Genomic DNA, 19,046 nt, shown 5'->3' on the forward strand with positions numbered 1-19,046 from the left:
GTAAGTCAAATGTAACAGCTAGGCTCCAGGCCTGTCTGAAAGTGTAACAAGGTTTACAAGCAGTATATCAAGGGTTGTAATTACTCTAAAGTCCCTCTAAACTAGCCCTTCTAGAGTTATTCAACTAGTTTAAACGTTCGATTATAGACTCATAACTACTAATGAATAAAAACAGGCTATATAATGGGCTTAATATAAAAAGGAAATTGGTTACGTTCAACAAAAACTAACAACAGACCAAACCAGAGACTCTTGTTCATCATGACAAAACGCAGAGCGCGCGCCTCCCGCTGGGGCAAATGAGCTGAAGGGATTGGTTCTGTCTGAACAGTGATTGGCGCGTGCAGCGGACCCTCGGAGGACCAAGGAGGACTCCCTCCGCGTGATGCTGCAGCTTTCTTGATCGTGAAGCTGAGAGCGGCGAGTGTATAAAAGTGCTCGGCGGTCTGTTGTCCACTGACGGAGAGACTATAGAGAGCGGAAACATGCCGGTGACCGGGAAGGGAACAAACCAAACCGGAGGAAACCCACTTGCATATTCCACAGGTGAGAACAACTTTTAATTCATACCCTTAAAAGTACTGAAAAAATGATGTGTTTTGTATTTCTCCAGACAAGCTTTTACCGGATATTAGACTTGTGATACTCATTAAATAAGTTTACGACTTTATTTTTGCGTTTGCATCTTTGACTCAACCTTACTTGTTGACTATTTTATTACAACCTCTTTCTTATTTTTATTTTATTCTTTCATTATTAATCCTTCAAATTTCCTTAACTTTAAAGTATTCACGCATCATCCAAAGCATACCGAATCACATGAGGTCTATCCTGCATTTTGCATCTGCATCTGGGAAGTTAGGATAATTCTCGTCAGAAAAAAATTTGGCAAACAATATATATACATTTTCTATATATTATATATCTATAAATGATCAATTATCAATGATAAAGAACACTTGTGCTATTTTCCTTTGGTTTGCTTCCAGTTGTTCTTCAATCCACTCTGTTCAGACAGTCAGTCCAGACCGCAGCTCAAAATGCACCCAACTTTAAGGTGCCATTCATGACCCTTGACCCTGTGGTGTTACCCTGCTTTGCCAGTACCTAATTTGGCACACTTTCTCTCCAGCACAGGATTATGATGTACTGTAGGAGAGCAGCTATGTTTACTTATTGGCCCAGATATTAACTTTCACAATCAACTGTTTGCACACATGCAGAACAGTGTAAACACATGTGTGCACAGAAACAAGCTCAATGTCTTTCTTTTATGTTTTTCAGTGAGAAAACATGGCAACATGAACTCCGAGAATGGATGCAACCACCAGGATCCAGAGCAGAGCCTCAAACTACAGCATGGCGATGGAGCTGAGCAGCATGCCCTGCCCATGCCCATCCCAGACCCCCCCATGCAATACACTAAGGTTAGCTGCAACAGTGAAAAGTCAACCCCAGTTTCTAGGGCTAAAAGAGGCAGAAAACGTTATTTAAAAATGACCTAAGCCAGGAATCTGCAGCTTTTTAAGGATAATATATAATGTTACTACCACTGCATTGCAATGTATTTTCTGGTGTCTTACAAGCCCATGAGGGATGGGCACAGTGTGTGCATTACACAAAAATAAAATTCATTCATTCATTTATTCACTGCAGTGTGTGTCTTTGATCTCCTCTTAGTTATTCTGCATGGGAGATTGATCAGATGGGAGTAAATGTCCTTGAAGAAGTTGTTTCTAGATGTTTTATTCTTCTTTTATATCACTCTTGTTTTTACAGCTATTCATCAATAACCAGTGGAAGGAGTCGTGCAGCGGGAGAAAGATTGCTGTCTATAATCCCGCTTCATGGAACCTGCTGTGTGAAGTGGAGGAGGCCGACCAAGTGAGTATATCAAAATGAAAGAGCATGAGCGTGTATACAATCAAGATGCAAAAGTGTATTGATAGTGTCTTCCATTTTTCTCCCAATGAAAAACACGTTCTCTTATCTGTTATTAAGGCAAATTTGTGAAATGTGATTTGGGGACATGCAAGTAAAACATACCTGACTTGAGTTTTGTGATCAACTCTCATTTTGCCCCTCTTGTAGGAAGATGTGGACGAGGCAGTGAGCAGTGCCAGAGCTGCCTTCCAGTCAGGGTCACCATGGCGATCGATGGACGCCTCAGACCGAGGTCAACTACTTAACAGACTTGCTGACCTAGTGGAGCGAGACCGGCTAATTCTCGCAGTGAGAAAAACATGCACACACGTCGTGAATTATGGTTTTAAATATTGTTTCAGACAAAAATGTTTGCAGGGTAAATAATTCGAGCACTTTAATATAGCCCAAGATTTGTTGTCTTTTGTATTCGTAGACACTAGAGAGTCTGGACTCTGGAAAAGTGTTCCTCTTAGCATATTTCGTAGATCTGTTGGCTACCATCAAAACCTTGAGATACTATGGAGGCTGGGCAGACAAGATTCACGGCAAAACCATCCCTGTAGGTGAGAACAACTTTTTTCAGTATTTGCCACAAGCACTATGGTTTCTAACAACTTTAAAGAAGATATTTTTATTAGATTTTTGCCATATTTTATTTGAAGCAGCAGATTGTCTTACCTTTCATAAACTAACTATATTTCTGTTTTTAGATGGAGAGTATTTCACTTACACACGGCATGAGCCCATTGGAGTATGTGGCCAGATCATTCCTGTAAGTGGAAACAACATTCCCTAAAAACACAAGAGAGACTTGATGCAGCTCATTGTTTACCTCAATCAGTGATTCAACTGAAACTATGGGAACTGTAATGTAAAATAATCTGTTGTTTCAAGCAAAAACATTGAAACTTTTGTTTATATTTTACTTGTGCAGGATTGGGTCATTGACTAGTTAAGCATGAACAATAATGTTAACCTGATTATTCAACAATTTGGATACATTTGGCAAAGTATTTATTCAACAACTCAAAAGTCAAGAACCACGTGTATAAACTATGTCATGAATGTGAGAAGAACTTTCTACTTCAATACCAAAAAACACACCATATATATGACCTCCGTTTAACTGACACTAAGCCTCAGATGTTATAAACTGAAATATGTTTTTGCTTTGTTGTTTGCTTTAGTGGAACTTCCCACTGATGATGTTTGCATGGAAGATCGCTCCTGCCCTTTGCTGCGGGAACACTGTAGTCATCAAACCTGCAGAGCAGACCCCATTATCTGCACTGCACATGGCTGCACTCATCAAAGAGGTACCTAAGTTACCAACAATAAGAGAACAAAGAATATATTGACAAAAACAACTAAGGAAAATGTATCATTTGAAAAGCAGAGGACTAAGCTAAAGATGAAACATGTGTATTTCACTTCTCTTGGTGCTCAGGCTGGATTTCCCCCAGGTGTGGTGAATGTGGTGCCAGGTTATGGTCATACAGCAGGCAGTGCTATTTCGCACCACATGGACATTGACAAAATAGCCTTCACTGGATCTACTGCCGTTAGTATCCTTTTAAATAAAAAAGCATTTTCATCAGATTTCTCTTATTTTGTCTTCAACAGCTTCAGTGCCATTTGCTACTGCCTTCTATGAACTCGTTCTTTGCAGTGTTTCTCTGTATCTGATGTTGATGTCTTTGGTTGCCAGGTTGGGAAACTCATCCAGAGGGCTGCAGCCGACAGCAACCTTAAAAGAGCTACACTGGAGCTTGGTGGAAAAAACCCAAATATAGTTTTTGCAGACTGTGACTGTGAGTATTTACTGGATTACTTTATAATTAGAAGTATTCTTTTGTCTCTTTATCATGTGGGATATGTTCACATGTAATACTTTATGCATTTATTTCTTTATTTTAAGTACTAATAATGAGGACAAGAGGCTTTATAAGTTGCTGTTTATCTATAATAGGAACAATATTATTAATAGGTATTAAATAGGTTTGATGATCTGCTCAATAAAGGTAGCAGATGAGTTTGATTTTGAAAAATGTATTGAATATATTCACCTGTTACTGCATTGTAAGTGTAGATGAAAAACAACTTATTATATTTTCCTGGTCGAAAATGAAGCTTCTATATTCTCACACTTTCATTTGTGTTCATATCTGCATGCAGTAGAGTACGCAGTGGATCAGGCCCACAGTGGTCTGTTCTTTAACCAGGGGCAGTGCTGTCTGGCTGGATCCAGGGTGTTTGTAGAAGAGCCGATCTACAAAGAGTTTGTTCGCCTCAGCGTGGAGAAAGCCAAATCCAAAGTTTTAGGAAACCCATTACTGCCCGAGGTTGACCAAGGACCGCAGGTACAAGAGACAGTTCAGCAACGTCAAACCAATGACTCAAAATACTTTCAAGAAAATGATTTCAGCTGTTTTTTTTCTGCAGATCGACCAGAAGCAGTTTGATAAGATAATGGAGCTGATAGAGAGCGGGAAGAGGGAAGGGGCCACACTTGAGTGTGGGGGCTCCTCATGGGGTCAGCAGGGACTTTTTATCCAACCCACTGTCTTCTCAAATGTCTCAGATGAAATGCGTATCGCCAAAGAAGAGGTACCCTGTTCTAAAACACCTGCACAGACAGAAGCCCACTTGATCTTACTCATGATCATCTGAGTCCTAAATCTCTCACTTGGTTGTGAAATTCCTCCTCATGTTACCTTTTCATCCTTGTCCGCACTTTACCCTCCCTCTCAGATTTTTGGTCCAGTGCAGCAGATCATGTGTTTCCGAAGCGTTCATGAAGTCATCCAGAGGGCGAACGCCACACACTACGGCCTGGCAGCAGGAGTATTTACAAACGACATTGACAAAGCCCTCACAGTCTCCTCCGCCCTGCAGGCTGGCATGGTCTGGTAGGAATCAAACTCAAAAAAGTAGCTGTAGCAGTCCAGGGGTGGTAGCTCAAACACTAACTCTGATAAATAATCAAATTTGACTTTTTTTCCCACATTGTTCCATCTACTGTAAAATTACAACCGTTGATATTATGGACTAAGAGGAACCTACTGTTTACTTTTTTTAAGGGTGAACTGCTACAATGCCATGAGTGCACAGTGTCCCTTTGGTGGCTTCAAGATGTCTGGGAATGGGAGAGAACTGTAAGTGGTACCTTTAGAAATTATTTTAGATTTGTCATGGCTGACACAGAGGTGCACGTTAGTTTTCAGAGATGTAAGCAAACATACAAGTCTGAGGTCTTTTAACAAGACAAGGGAGTCATAAATTTGATTTGTTATTTACAGTATACCCTCCTGCAAATAGTCAAGTATGTTTAAACTGTTAATTTCATGGTACTGTCCTGCATTTAATCTCTCTACATTATAGATATCTCTGTCCTTAACTCCTTTGTCAATACTTTCATAATAATACATTTGTTTTATATATCACTTTTCGAAATACCCAAAGATACTTTGAAAAAAGACAAACAACAATCAATAAACAAAACAAAAGCGATCAATGTAAGGGGAAGGATGGGAGTTAGTGACGGCAGTCAATGTTGAAGAGGTGAGTTTTTAAATATTTTGAGGTGAGTGTGGGGAAGTCTCAAATGTTTTTTGGAAGGGAGCAGCAACGGAGAAGGCCCATCGGCAGATATTAGGGTGCGGGTGGGGGTGTGTCAGTGGAGGAGCTCAGACAGGTCCGGGGGAGCCAGGCTATGGAGGGCTTTAGGTGAGCATGAGCAGTTTGAAGTTGATACACTGGGGGATGGGGAGTCAGTGGAGGAAGTTTGCTCATGCTGATGTTGAGAATAAATGTCAATTAAAACAAACTATTTAATAATCTAAAGTAGCAGATGAGTTGCAGAGACGTGTTTTTTTTGTGGTTATTCCCGTCTCTCGACGACTCTGGCTTCTTTTATTAATCACTTCTTTTTAACATACTCTGTGTTTTCTTTTTCATTTCAGGGGAGAATATGCTCTACAGGAGTACACCGAGGTTAAAGCGGTCACCATCAAAGTCTCAAAGAAGAATTCTTAATGTCATATCACAGGAAGGTTTATTTCTGTCTCTTCTACCCAATCGCTTCTAATTCTCAAAATATAAAATGTAAATAATCAGAAGGCATCAAGATATTTTGGTGGCATTATCAGTTCTGCTCCACCTCATGATCATATATTTCTGTCATTTCTCCACATATACAGGTTTCTTTTTATTCCCATCTGTGTCAATTATCGTCTCCTTTATATAACTCTGGCAATGCTGGTTCTTATCCATCTATAATCTGCAAATGTCTTATTTGAGCTGCATTTTATTGTTGAGTGGAAAGCTTGCTCTGTGAATCTGGGTTTGTTGTGTGTAAGTGTGCCAACAATGAGAGCCTTTTTGTTCAAAGGAAACCGTTGAACTAGCACTTTGCAAAAAATGATCATTTTAATAGGACAATGTCATCCAAAAAACATACACAAATCATTCTATTTACAGAGCCTTCTTCAAGAAATCGATCAAATTGTTTACCATATTAAGAAACCCTTTAACTGACTGCAAAGCAGTGAACATTATCCTGCTTTTTGTCAGTATTGCATGACGCTTCTGAGCTGTTGTCTTTGTTGATTTGTTGTTGATATCGTATGTAGTTGTACTAGGAATACAGGTAAAACAGTGATATCTGACTGTCTTCTTTACGCAACGTCACAACTCATGTTAAAGTCTTAACTGAGCTCATTAAGGAACGTTTTGGGACTTTCTGTTATGTATACTGTAGTACTAGTACTGTTATTGCTCCCACATGATGTCATTCAGTTTGTACAAGTGACCGTTGATTCTGGGTCTGGGTTGTACAGAGACTGCTCTGGTGTAGACTTGCAAAGTTTATCTGTACTGGAGTTAGAGCAGGTTGTATAAATGTATGTGTTGCTATCTTCACAAGTAAACATGGATAAATGTTCCATCCTGTGTCCAGATTAATCCTCCTCCTACAAGTGGACACTGGTGTGCTCCTGTTGAGCTAATATCGTGTGTAATCTAATATCTTATGAATTGGCATGTGTAAAATACTAATATAATAAAGGCAACCACATGTGAGGATATCATTTTCTATTACTATTTATAGAATTATAAAATGTGTTTTTTTTAGTGGCACAAATAGTAGGAATATGACCTTAGGGGTCAACAGAGGCTGGTTGTTATCTGTTGGATTTCAGTCCAAGAATCATAACTTTTAATGTCTCGGAGGCCCACCCCGACCTCTTCCTCTCCCAGGTCCAGGTTGAGGCCCTCTGACATTTCCTGGAGGGGCTCTCCGTGGGCCCGGGGCACGGTTAACAGGAGCTCTGGGGTTTGTGGCAGCCAATGACACATCTTTTTGTAGTTTAACCCCTTTTCCTGCTGCACCTGGCCTAATTTTAGGGGACTTGCTGCCCTTCTCGACCACATCATCTAAGAGACAGATAGTAAGCAAAACAAATGGTGAGGCCTTCCTCAAAGTTCAGGTGCAAAAAATGCAGGAATGTGTAAGTGTGTGTACCAGGAGGGGGGGGCTCTTCCTCAGCAGGAGGAGGTATCAAAGACTTGTCTGGAAGCAGGTCCTCTAAGTCTTTCATTACTTGATTAGTACTATCCTTGTTGTTCCTGCGGTTCTTCTCCTCATCCCGAGCCTAAAGAGTGCAATAATAAAACAAGAGCCTTCAGTTTTTCAAATATAAACTGCGAAGAATGAAAAATAATGAGAGAATCAATAGCACTATAAACCATTTGCATCTTCTTTTTAAGGTCCATGTTAGCTTGTTGGTAACCTTTTGACACGGCGTTCAAGTAGTAGATGGCTAACCTGTTTAACAGCATACAGAGAGGTGACAGTCATTATAATTGGTGCAGTATTTTAGACCAGTAAATAATATTCTAACGAGAGGGCCTCAAGGTGACTTAACTTTCAACTAGTGCACCCACTGATTCTGGCATTTTTATTATCTTATTTGTTGTCTAATTTAAACACAACATAGACAAATTGGACTATTTAGCAGATATTCCAGTATGTCTGAGTCTGGTGCTGGTGCCCCCTTGTGGTGGAACAAGATGAGACACAATGGGAGCAATTGCATACAAGAAATTGCTTCCAATTTCATCTCGGACAGGAACATTTTCATTTACAATTTCACTGTCATGACAATATTTAAAAAGAAACTGTAACTAAACAGACAATCTAGACATGCACACAATCCAGTTAGTGTGTAAAATACATAAAAGATGTAGATGTTTAACCATGGTACTGTACAGTTGTTTTGTGTGGTCACACTTTACGAGAGAGACTAGATCATGTTGATTACTTTTGCATTCATCTCCTGTACATTGTAATGAGTCATTTGTAGAAAAGTATTTAAATAACAACTGAATGATACTCACACCATGAGGAGGACAGCAGGCATGATGAGTCCAGGATTAGTTGCATATACAAAAATGTTCCCTATAAAGGCTGGTAGATCCTGCTCTATAGTTTCCATGACCACATCATACATCTTCTCTTGACCACTGGAGGAGGGGGATTAATGTTGGTTAATAAGTTACCATCACATTGAAATAGAAGATTTAGGAGTGGTATAGTCATGTTGTTGTGCTTTAGAAACCTGTTAAAGGACCAGAAGGTGTAAGGTTCATCCTGCTAATACGTTTGTGTTTTTAAGCAGTACATTGGAAATGAAGCCAACAAATATACTAATCTGTGATTTTCTTTTGAGTGCTGTCAACAAGGGCTACAGTAAGTCAAACTTATTTTTATACTACATTAAATATTCCTTTTGAAATTGTAATGAAACAAATATACACAAAGTATAACTACCTCGGTTACATAGAAAATGGCTTAGGCGACTAGAGATGGACATGTGAAATTGCATCATAGACAAGACATAGCCATGGTAGAGGCTCGAAGATAGCCTATTTTACTTTGGCACTCTTGAGCTAAATGCTAATGAAAGGATGCTAACAAAAAAACAAAATGCATTCTACTAGAAATATTTAGGTATTGTGTTTCTCTAAAATAACACACACTGATATTTGCAGTGAGTATGAGCTGAAAGGAATTAGCCTTATTTGTTTCACATTAGGGCATATAGAAACTTGTCTATGCACAATGCCATTAAAATCCATCCAATTGTTTGGGGGAAAGATAGAAATATGACAGAAAATGTTCACTAGCAGAGTGAAAATGTTAAATGCTATCTATAGGGCCATAATTTTAAGATGCAGATAAACTCATGAAGAACTATCGGAACAATCTAATTTTGTGAGATTATTTTATAATTCATCATAATTCAGTATACCATTTTAGTCTCCTTCTTTCTTACTGACCTGAACGGTCCACAGTCAAAGGATGGGGACAAAGTCATGATGGTGTAAACAACAGGGAGAAGGCTGAGGAACAGCACAAGCAGCAACATTCCCATATAGAAGTTGTTTGACCGCGATGCCTTAAAAACCCGCTCATGAGGAACATTACAGCACATCACGGCCCAGCACTGGTAGTACATTGACACCAGAAGACGCAAAACATTCAGACCCACCAGACCTGGAGCATAAAACGCTCCCATCCTGAGAAAAAAACAAAAAACAAAACAAGTTTAGCGTCACTATTTAGAAAATACTTTCAACTTCTTAACCATTAATTAAGTTAAATGTAATTAGTCTCTGTTTGGTATTTTGAAGTAATAAGATGTGGCTCTGATATTAACAGTCCAACAATTTACGCATCTATTTGTAAATGCAGGAATATGTGCTGTTTTGTAACAGAGGACAAATCATTTGTCCTCCAAGACTAATGAGCTAGATAAATCCTCCAATAAATAAAAATTAAAAAAAGCTTATGTTTTCATTCACCATATCATTCCTTGATTAAAGATGAGTCCGAGCACATTTCCACTGATGTCGAACTCTCCGTATGAAGGCTGAAAACCCCCCCAAAAAACATGGTTAACATGCTTATGAAGTCAACTGGGTTGATACATTTTGCATTTGCTTCTTTCTCTTTATGTCTTCCGCCCTTCTTCGCTGTCTCTGTAATTAAGTTCTCATTGCGGTGTCCTGTTTAAATGAATGTAAGGGATCAGCTGTCTTGCCGGATGTCAGTGTGGCGTATCAGGTTGACTTGGATCCAATACAAACTGAGTTATACAAACACATTGTCAAAAAATAATAACTGAACAACATGGCTAGTTGTACTGAAATGTCACTCTTAATTTTCATCTTACATGGTTTCTTGTGTAGTGTTCTGTTGGATAGTTTTCAGGTAACAACCAGTTCACAAAGGTTACACCTAAAAACATTTATATAATTTATTAAATTTTTTTTACCTGATGTAACCAAACAAACAACAGTAAACAACTTCCAGGAACCAGACTGACCCACTGACACACACACTGTGAGCACTCACAAACCCAGCCTCCAGGTCCCAGCACCAGCAGTAGTTCAAGTAGCGCACGAGGAGGGCTCGTACAAAGTCTCCGATCAGAATGGTTAAATAGGAAACCTGCATGTCTGATACGATCAGCTTCACAAACTCCTACACAGCATAAGAAACAAACACAAACAGGCCAATTAGCTCAGAAATTGTGTTTTTTCTTTATGATAAGGCTCTGAAATTATACTTACTATTCCCACAGCAGTTTCCCAACAGGGTCCTCTGATGACATCAGCTGGGTCAATATTCGGAGGAGGCACGTTTGTTGTGTTGTAGTGGGAGCTGTAGTTGGCAATGTACTGATTTAAAGCCCATTCAGTGGCATTCTTGATTGCCTTCTCACTTTCCAACTGAGGGGGGAAAATGAACTCATACACTAAAATGTATCTAAATGAATATGTCACACACACATGGACAGGCTGTACTATGTGTTTCTAATCTTCTAACTTGAAAGGCCATTTACACTACATTTCACATTCACCTTTTCTCACAAACATTCACACACTGACAGCTGAGGCATGCTCTATAATGTTCTGCCTCTCAGGATCAATGATCAATTAGCAATGAATATGGCTTTGGGGCAACTGTGGGGTCAGTGTCTTGCCTAATGACACTTGGACATGCAGGCTGAGGATCAAATCACCAACCATCTGGCTGAGAAACAAACCATGTTGCCCTTTAAGTTAATATATATTATTTGTAGGCTTGAAATAAATAAAGTGTTTTTGAATTTTTGAAATGCTATCGATTTATAAGATCGATAGCACTTTCACATCCATCTTGACAATATGAAATACAGTCAGTTAGCTTAGCTTAGCACAAAGAGTGGAAACAGCTCGTATGAAAAGACTGCAAAATTTTGCACTTGCACATTTGTATGTAAAATAGATATTGTATATCCTATCAAATGATTTATATGGATTAAACAAACAAGATCATGTAGCTAGATTAGCTATTTTAAATTGTATCTTTGTCTTTGTGCTAAACTAGTGTAGGCTAACAGACTGCTGGCTGCAGTGTTGAAAGAGGCAATAAATCTCTTGATCTTCTCATCTTACTGACCAACTGCAAGCATATCAGTGCAAAAACATTTGCTTAAAAGGTGAAGATTCAGGAAATGACACAAAATAACACAGAGGCCTACTGGCTTTTCTGACATACCTTGGCAGTAACTTCATCAAACAAGGCGAAAAGGAAAGTGTAAAGGTTTCCCAGGAAGAGGGCAAAGATTCGTCCCAGCTGCCACTTAAGGGCAACACGAGGGTGATAGTCCTCCAGTTCTGCAATTGTCTCAAACAGAGGAGGACACACCAGGCCAAGAAGAGACATCACAAACTCCACCTGACACATTGAGCAGGACAATAGTGGAGTTAGAAACATGGTTTTTCCTTTATTTTCCTCATGTCTCCTAATTTTCAGAGGTTCTTGTTTTCTCTTAACATGAAAGACTATAAACTCAAAGGGTAGAAAAATAAAAAGGTTTAGCTTTGACATACCTCGTTCTTTTCAAACCACGAGAGCTCTGAGCTGTTAACGTTAGCAAATTCCTGAGAACGTTTCACCACAAAGTAGATGAGATATCCACTGCCTCCTAGGCTGCACAGGATCAAAAAGTTTGCCAGAACCCTAAGGAACCGGCGTAGATGGATGTTCTCATCTTTCTGGTTCTCCTGTTCATCTACAATGGATTCCTACAAACGGGCAAAATTAAACCAGTTTGACGGGCAAATTACAAATAACATTGTTATGTGTTCACACATTGCTTCCCTGGTCTAAATTTCTTATTTGTAACATGTTAAAGTCCTAAAAATATAACTGTTTTGGCTAAACTTCACATCCTGGTCTGTCAAGATTGCTGTTGTTGAGGAGTTTAGGTTCAATGGATTCACACACAGTTCAACACACACCTGCTAACCTTGAAGCTGGTTGTAATGGAGGCATACTTATTGTCTGCAGTCTCAGGGTTTCCTATCAGGTAGTCCCAACTGGTGAACATCTTCCAGCTGAAGGTAAACTCTCCCTCCTCTGACCCATCCCCCCCTTCATTTGAATTACGAGCCATCCTGAGAAGGAAAAGAAGATAAGACCACATAACAGGGTATGGGTGTGCATGACTTAAGTCTGCACTGTAGGTCCACAATGCTGGTCAAATGTTGTGTCTAAGCTGTAACACAGCAACCCACCACTAGTTTTAGCTGTAGCACCGGTTAGTGGATACTTCCATATACTGCCATAGTACGCCACAGCCCGGACTCACAGAATGTTCTAGCTTAGCTAGAAGCATTTAACATAATTAACTCGTCTAAGACCGCACTCAGAATTCTTCTTTGGACTTGAGGTTTTGGTGACTCGACTACTGCAGCAAAGGCGTATGGATACAAGGAAGACCGAAACATGATTTTGAGTCGACTGGGAAACTAGGTGCTAGAAATATCCCTATGAAACAGACTAAAAATATTTCCGTGGGTGTTATTGATGATACTGTCAAAATGTGTGTGTCTTGCCTTACGTTCTTATGACAACCATCAGGCTGTATCCAAAGATGCCAACTCCCACCAGCAGGTATGACAGAGGAAGTCTGAATTGCAGCACCCCAATGGTCCGATCACTGTTGTAGTAGCCATAGAACAAAAAGGAATACTTGCAGTATCCCTGTTGATGAGTTATGCAAATATAAACAAACACTCATAGACCTTAGACTGTATATAAGAAGTAAACAATAGCTCACCAACATCATCATTATTTTGAGTATTAATATTTCGAAGCTTTGAGTTGTCACTTTGACATTTTGGAGAATGTGGTGACCAAATTAGGAGGAATGGGAAACTGCAGGGACTCAAATTAGCTCATGAGAACCAGCAGGTTAATTAAAGATGTATGGCCCTAAATATTCATAACTTTGAGCTTTCCATAAGTGAGTTGTGAGTTGTTGGTTAGGAGACCCTAATCATCTGGAAGATTTCTGTCCAAAAACGGACCCTAACTCTAACCCTACCCGACTGTTTTCTACAATTGTCATTCTCTCTCTGATGTCACAGTAGTGCTTAGATAAATGCTAATATTAGTATGCCTAATGTGATAACAATGAAGATACTAACAGGCTACTATGGTATGCTAATTATCATATTCATCTTTTGAGTCTAGCTTGCAAACATGCTGGCATGCTTGCTGATGAGCACAATACTCAAAGAGCAGAGGAGGCTTGTGGTAGTACCTAGGCAGTGTCTTAGTGGAAATTTAAAGAATTTAAAGTTATGGGATCACCACAGCGATTAAGGTTTATCCTCCTGGAACTATAAATGGAACCAACCAACTGTTTAATCCCTTCATCTGTGATGGCTTAAAAAATCCTACATTAGTATTTGAAACATTGCCTTCCTTTCACATGCTTTAGTAATATTGTCAACCTATGGTCTTGACATAACATAAGTAAAAGATAATAAATAGCCTAAGCTAAAATCCTTACTCCAAAGTCGAAGAGCACAGAGTAGTCCATGGCTGTGGGCTGCTCATCTCGAGGTACCGTTTTCCTGGGAATGGAGCCGTATGGAAGACCCATAAGGAGCTAGTCATAGAGGATATGGGAAGGTGAAAAAAGAGGGAGAAAACGTGTTAGTATCTGCTACATCAGCTAACTGCTAACATCATTTGAGAAGGAGACAGTACCTCAGGCACAATCACCAGGCCAAACATGAACCCAAACAGGACCAGATTCAGTCCGTACATCCACCTCAGAAAGATGAAATACGATGCCACAGATGATCCAAAGTGACCTGCAATTAGGAAAACACAATTTCACTTAGAAACCCTACATGTTATTTTAACAATCAATTCAGATATGGTTATACCAACTTTCCACATCCTTTATCTTCCTCTCCCAGGGAATACAGGCTGTTTTGAAGTTCTCAAAATCACGTTTAAACTTGATCCATTTCTGAAATAAAAAAAAGGCACATAACGGTTACTATAACAGTTTCAATTTATCAAAATGTTTGAATTATTTTTTAGCATTTTACCTTGCTCATCATGACTTTGTACGCATACAGCTTCCTGCCTTTACCTTTACCAAGTGCTCCTTCAAATTTCTCAACAAAATCTTGAGCCTCTCTAAAAACAGTCAGAGAAACACAAACACCAACCAATTAAATTCACTGAAACCACAAGAGGATTGACCATTTAAAAAATAGATACCAGGTTGTTAAAGCTTCAGAATTTGGATAGTTTACTGATTAATGATACACAATATGCAGTGTAAGTATCAGGACTTGACAGCAAGTGTGTCAATCAACCACAACAACATGCATTAAACAGTGTCAGACTCATGAAAAAGTTATGGCAGTGCACCTATCCAGTTCCCTTACTTACAACGATCTGTACATAAAGAAACGTACTCACAGAGTACACAGACAGAGTCACTGAACTACGCTTAGCCCTTTCCCTGCCAAGCTAGCCAGATATGTTTATAGTCTTGTAACATAAAGATGAACATATCAACTGCAACTGTGTATTGTAACATTAATAGGTAATTGTTTTGAACAATCGATGCATGTAATTATTTTCAGAGGTTTGTAAAGGAGTTAAATGTAAGGTATTATACAGTGTGTGTGTGTATATATATATATATATATATATATATGTGTGTGTGTGTGTGTGTGTGTGTGTGTGAGCAGAATAATGTACATCTGAGAAATTGTCATTAATCTGATATTCCTGGCATGCTGCACCAAAAAAGTCCTTTTGTGTGTCATTCAAGGCAGAGTTGAGTTCTACAGTACAAATATTGTGTGTCCTAGAAGTGTTATAACCTTGATTTGCAATTTGATAATTAAGGGTCATAAGAAACCTGCACATCTTTCTTTGTGTATCCACAATTTACAGAAGTACCAAAGAAGAAGAAGAAAAGTACCAAAACTCTAAAGCCAAATTTAAAAAGTTTTAATAATGCAAGATCGACATCACATGTACATGACATGAGTGATGGTAGGCAAAGGATTAAAAGGACAACATCAAACCAAAAAAAAAAAAAAAAAGGAGCAAAGCAGGCAGAAGTTTTGAGTGAAATGATTGCAAGACTTTCTCTTTACTTTAGCATTATGAGTCTTCTCTTCATGCGCCAGGGTTTGTTCCTTAAAGTAGCAATCAGTTTCTTCTTCTCTTCTACCTGTTCCTTTAGGGCTTCGATCTCACCTTCCGACAGCGATTGGTCATCAGAGTCAGAAGAAGAGGAAGAGGAGCTGATAAAGGGAAAGAGCTGTCAAATGCTGTGGCCTTTGACCTCAGCATCAACACATACTTACAATATCCACATTTTGTTTCCTATTCACAGATAATTGGTGACAAATAGACACTCAAAGTTTAATTTTAAAAATGAGAGTTTTTAGTTGTGTTAGGTCCATGTTTCTTGCTAATTAAAATTAAAATTTTATCTCAAATATCTTTGACTAAAGTTTTAACTCAATTGTCAGTTTTACATTTATTGCTGTGAAGCAATGTGCGTTGGTGCATAATGAGGTGTTCAAAATAAGGACTTAAATGCATATGACTTATAAGCACATGACTTTTACCTTACTATTATTCATAATTTCTTTCAGCCACAACTTGCTCTGTGTTAAGTTCTAATGAACACATTCTTGCACCTGTTACACTGAGATTGCATAAAAAGTAAAAATGTGCCTATGCTGACAAACTTCTGCATGGTACCATAATGGGAAAGCTTTAATTCAAGCAATTGTAATGCATGATACAACCTCCAAAGAAACTACCAATGCTCTCATTTTAAGGATGTGCAAGAAGAGCTTGTATGAAGTCTGACCATTTCTACCCACAAAGGTATGAACATTCGTTTTGAATGGCCAAACTGGGGAAAGCCTGCAGTCATACAAAGGATTAGTTACAATATGAAACAATTTAAATGTGCAGGTTTAGGATGTGCATGGACTGAAATTGGAATGCTGCTACTATCTATAAGTTAAAACTATCTCTTGTAATAGGACAGAAAATTACAGAAGATGATTAGGGCCATTGAACAAAAAAAAAAATTGGTTCTGGCTTTGTTTTTAGAATTCTGACTTTAAATTGATCCCACTTGTGACAGGTGCCATCGAGCGCCAATAACATACATGTTATGGTCCTTCCCATCTCTATTTAATTTTTGGATGGAAATCTTCCAGATGATTTCTAAAAGTTTAGAGGTCCCCCTCAAGCCTTCTGCTATAACAGCTTGTTTTGACATTCCCCCTCTTAACCTACAGCTTCCAAAATATAAAACAGATCTGGTGGCTTTTGAGGCACTCCCAGAAAGTGTTTTTACTGCCAGTTTTGCTGTGTTGGTAATCACCCTCTCTTCCCTCTCACATGTGCATGTCTTAAAGATCTTCTGTATTTTATTAAAATGGAAAAGATAAGATGTGTGACAAAAGTTTCAACAAGAAGATTTCATAAAACATGGGGCTTGTTCTTCAAATATTTTCAGGGACTGCATTTGCTGGATGATCCGTAATGTATGTGAGAATTAGCTTTATCTACCTGAAATACATATTACCTACCCTTCCTAAAAAAAACCCTACTCTTATCTAGCTGTAAAACCTGTCAATTTATCTTTGTATGTTTTAGTTGGGAAAAAAAACTCAGAGTTCTGACTGTAATTCAAGCATCAACCACTTGCAGTTCCACAAGTGTCCACTTGAAGCTGGTACACCAGAAGACAAACTTAGGAAACTGGCAAAAAAGTTGTGTAGATTAACATAACAGCTTGTTACAAAAAAACAAAATAGTTCTGATGAGTAATTGTCATCACTGGCACACACTATGCGGGGGGGTGATTTTTTTTTTTTAAACGGCTCAATTTTGATTTTGAAAACAGTACATGTTATTCATAGTTAGGCGCGTAGCTGACAGGTTTGACAGGTAGGCACAATGTAACGGTTCGTCAAGAGGCTTAAAACCCACCTCAGCTTCAGCTCTAAGGCTGTGGTTCGGTTGACTGAAAGTAAGGATGAGACAGGATTTCCTGCATGGCATCGGCTGTCAAAGAGCCTCTGGAGCCCCCTGTCTTAACAGATGGTTGACGTCACTCAAGCGTTGTCCATTAACATTTACAGTCTATGCTTTAATCTCAAAATTGAATTATAAAAACAAAGTCAGAATTTTGAGATTAACGTCAGAATTCCATACAGAAGTCTGGACCCAAATTATTGTATTTCAGTGGCCGTAATCTTCTTTTGAAATACCAATAGTTACTTGTTTTTTAAAATGCAGCCAACTCACGAACGGTTGAGTCAAACATAAGGACATTTTTGTGATTCAGAATGTTTGGTCCTGTTGCCTTTGTTTTAAGCCAGAAGTAAATCATGAGTGAATTGTGTACACCAGCTAAGAGGAGCTAAAGGTCTGTTTGACTTTAACGTATTCACCATGTTACCTTAACAATTAAAACAGAAATACTGTATATGTAATAGGGAAAAATTGAATTATGTTCATGTCATTAATACAACTGATTTCACCAGAGTCAGAGTTACAGCTTTAGACTGAATGGAAAAAATCATACAGTTGTGTGGAGCGTGCAGGTAAGTGAGAGAAAGCTCTCAGAGAATACTGCACCTGCTAAACTTTCCACTCTTCTTTTTCTTGTCCTTCTCACCACCTTGGTCCTTTCCATTTTTCCCCTTTACTTTCCCCTTCCTCTCCTTATTCTGTTCCTCTTTCTCTTCTTTAGAAACGGCTTTCCCTCGTTTTTTCTTCTTCTGTCGGTCGTTATCGCTCTCCTCCTCACTCTCCTCTTTAGCAGCTTTTCTCCTGGTCCTTGAACTTTTGCTCTTCACGCTACGGCTGTCATCCTCTTCTTCTTCATCACTGTCCCTGGGCTTAGCCTTTTTCTTTCGTCCTTTCCTCCTTGGTTCCTCATCCTCATATTCTTCATCCTCATCGTCGCTGACTTGTTTTGCTTTTCGTTGTACTCTGGCTCTTCTGTTTTTAGCTCTCCTTCTGGCCTCGTCTGTGATAAATACACATTTTATATTAAGTTAAAACATCAATCCTTCAGTAGTGCAAGAAGAAATTGAGTGAAAAGTTGTAAAACAGCTTGACAGAAGGAAGAGTAACTACAGTTATCTTTACAAACAGATGTTTACTATTATAGATTGATAGTTTTAATAATAAAAACTCACCTTCACTTCCGCTATCTATCGCAGCATCAACATCCATCCCAACTGTGGACAGGTAATAAAAAAAACATACATAAAAATGAAGGGGTTAAATCTCAAATCATATACAGTATATTTACCTGCTAACAAATACTTTTACTTTGGCATTATATATATTTATAGATTAATGGGAAGAAAATAAAGTTCTTTAAAGTTTACAGGATAATATGCCTATTCACATTTTAAAAAAAAGTCTTACCATCTTCAACTCTAATAACAGCATCGTCCTTCCTCTTTGGAGGCATATTCTTGGGTCTCTGTTAGTTTTGCCGATCTTTTCTGTCTCGACTTTGTGTTCTCACTTCTAATTCCTCCACATCCATGAGACACTCTGTACAAGCAGCTGACACATCTGTGCAGGTCCTGTGTCAAAAAACCAATACACACACACTTATACACACACCGTCTCATATTAACACACACATGCAGCAACAGGTGTGCCTCTATTCAAAAGCTGAGCTCCTTGACGACCAGCA

The 19,046-nt window shown here is 38.8% G+C and overlaps 2 protein-coding genes across 2 annotated transcripts; one reads left to right on the forward strand and one right to left on the reverse strand.

The window, feature by feature from the left end:
* Positions 1–361: 361 nt before the first annotated feature.
* On the forward strand, positions 362–6,742 carry LOC306826772 (aldehyde dehydrogenase 1A1-like). Its single transcript, XM_079348293.1, has 14 exons — positions 362–546; positions 1,285–1,427; positions 1,780–1,884; positions 2,092–2,232; positions 2,360–2,489; positions 2,637–2,698; positions 3,114–3,242; positions 3,374–3,487; positions 3,635–3,737; positions 4,102–4,286; positions 4,369–4,533; positions 4,678–4,835; positions 5,007–5,081; positions 5,889–6,742. The coding sequence occupies exons 1-14, from the start codon at positions 486–488 to the stop codon at positions 5,959–5,961; spliced, it is 1,644 nt and encodes a 547-aa protein (XP_079204419.1). The 5' UTR covers positions 362–485; the 3' UTR covers positions 5,962–6,742.
* A 29-nt stretch (positions 6,743–6,771) lies between these two features.
* Positions 6,772–18,866, reverse strand: tmc2b (transmembrane channel-like 2b). Its single transcript, XM_079348306.1, has 20 exons — positions 18,770–18,866; positions 18,535–18,576; positions 17,969–18,362; positions 15,454–15,603; positions 14,386–14,476; positions 14,222–14,303; positions 14,036–14,142; positions 13,836–13,934; positions 12,879–13,021; positions 12,285–12,432; positions 11,866–12,060; positions 11,531–11,710; positions 10,561–10,719; positions 10,343–10,471; positions 9,790–9,857; positions 9,265–9,504; positions 8,323–8,448; positions 7,672–7,750; positions 7,448–7,577; positions 6,772–7,359 (listed from the first exon to the last, which is right to left on the reverse strand). Exons 1-20 carry the CDS (start codon positions 18,813–18,815, stop codon positions 7,142–7,144), a joined length of 2,826 nt encoding a protein of 941 aa, XP_079204432.1. The 5' UTR covers positions 18,816–18,866; the 3' UTR covers positions 6,772–7,141.
* Positions 18,867–19,046: the final 180 nt, after the last annotated feature.

This window comes from Symphodus melops (assembly GCF_947650265.1).
Source record: "Symphodus melops genome assembly, chromosome: 1".
Classification (NCBI taxonomy): Eukaryota; Metazoa; Chordata; class Actinopteri; order Labriformes; family Labridae; genus Symphodus; species Symphodus melops.

Excerpts from the sequence above, each read along its gene's own strand:
- LOC306826772 (XM_079348293.1), top strand. The coding sequence starts at position 486 with ATGCCGGTGACCGGGAAGGGAACAAACCAAACCGGAGGAAACCCACTT. Across the intron at positions 2,490-2,636 it reads CGGCAAAACCATCCCTGTAG|ATGGAGAGTATTTCACTTAC; the intron begins GTGAGAACAACT and ends TTCTGTTTTTAG. Across the intron at positions 3,738-4,101 it reads AGTTTTTGCAGACTGTGACT|TAGAGTACGCAGTGGATCAG; the intron begins GTGAGTATTTAC and ends ATCTGCATGCAG.
- tmc2b (XM_079348306.1), bottom strand. The coding sequence starts at position 18,815 with ATGCCTCCAAAGAGGAAGGACGATGCTGTTATTAGAGTTGAAGATG. Across the intron at positions 8,449-9,264 it reads TTTGACTGTGGACCGTTCAG|TGGTCAAGAGAAGATGTATG; the intron begins GTCAGTAAGAAA and ends CCCCTCCTCCAG. Across the intron at positions 7,578-7,671 it reads TTAAAAAGAAGATGCAAATG|GCTCGGGATGAGGAGAAGAA; the intron begins GTTTATAGTGCT and ends TGCACTCTTTAG.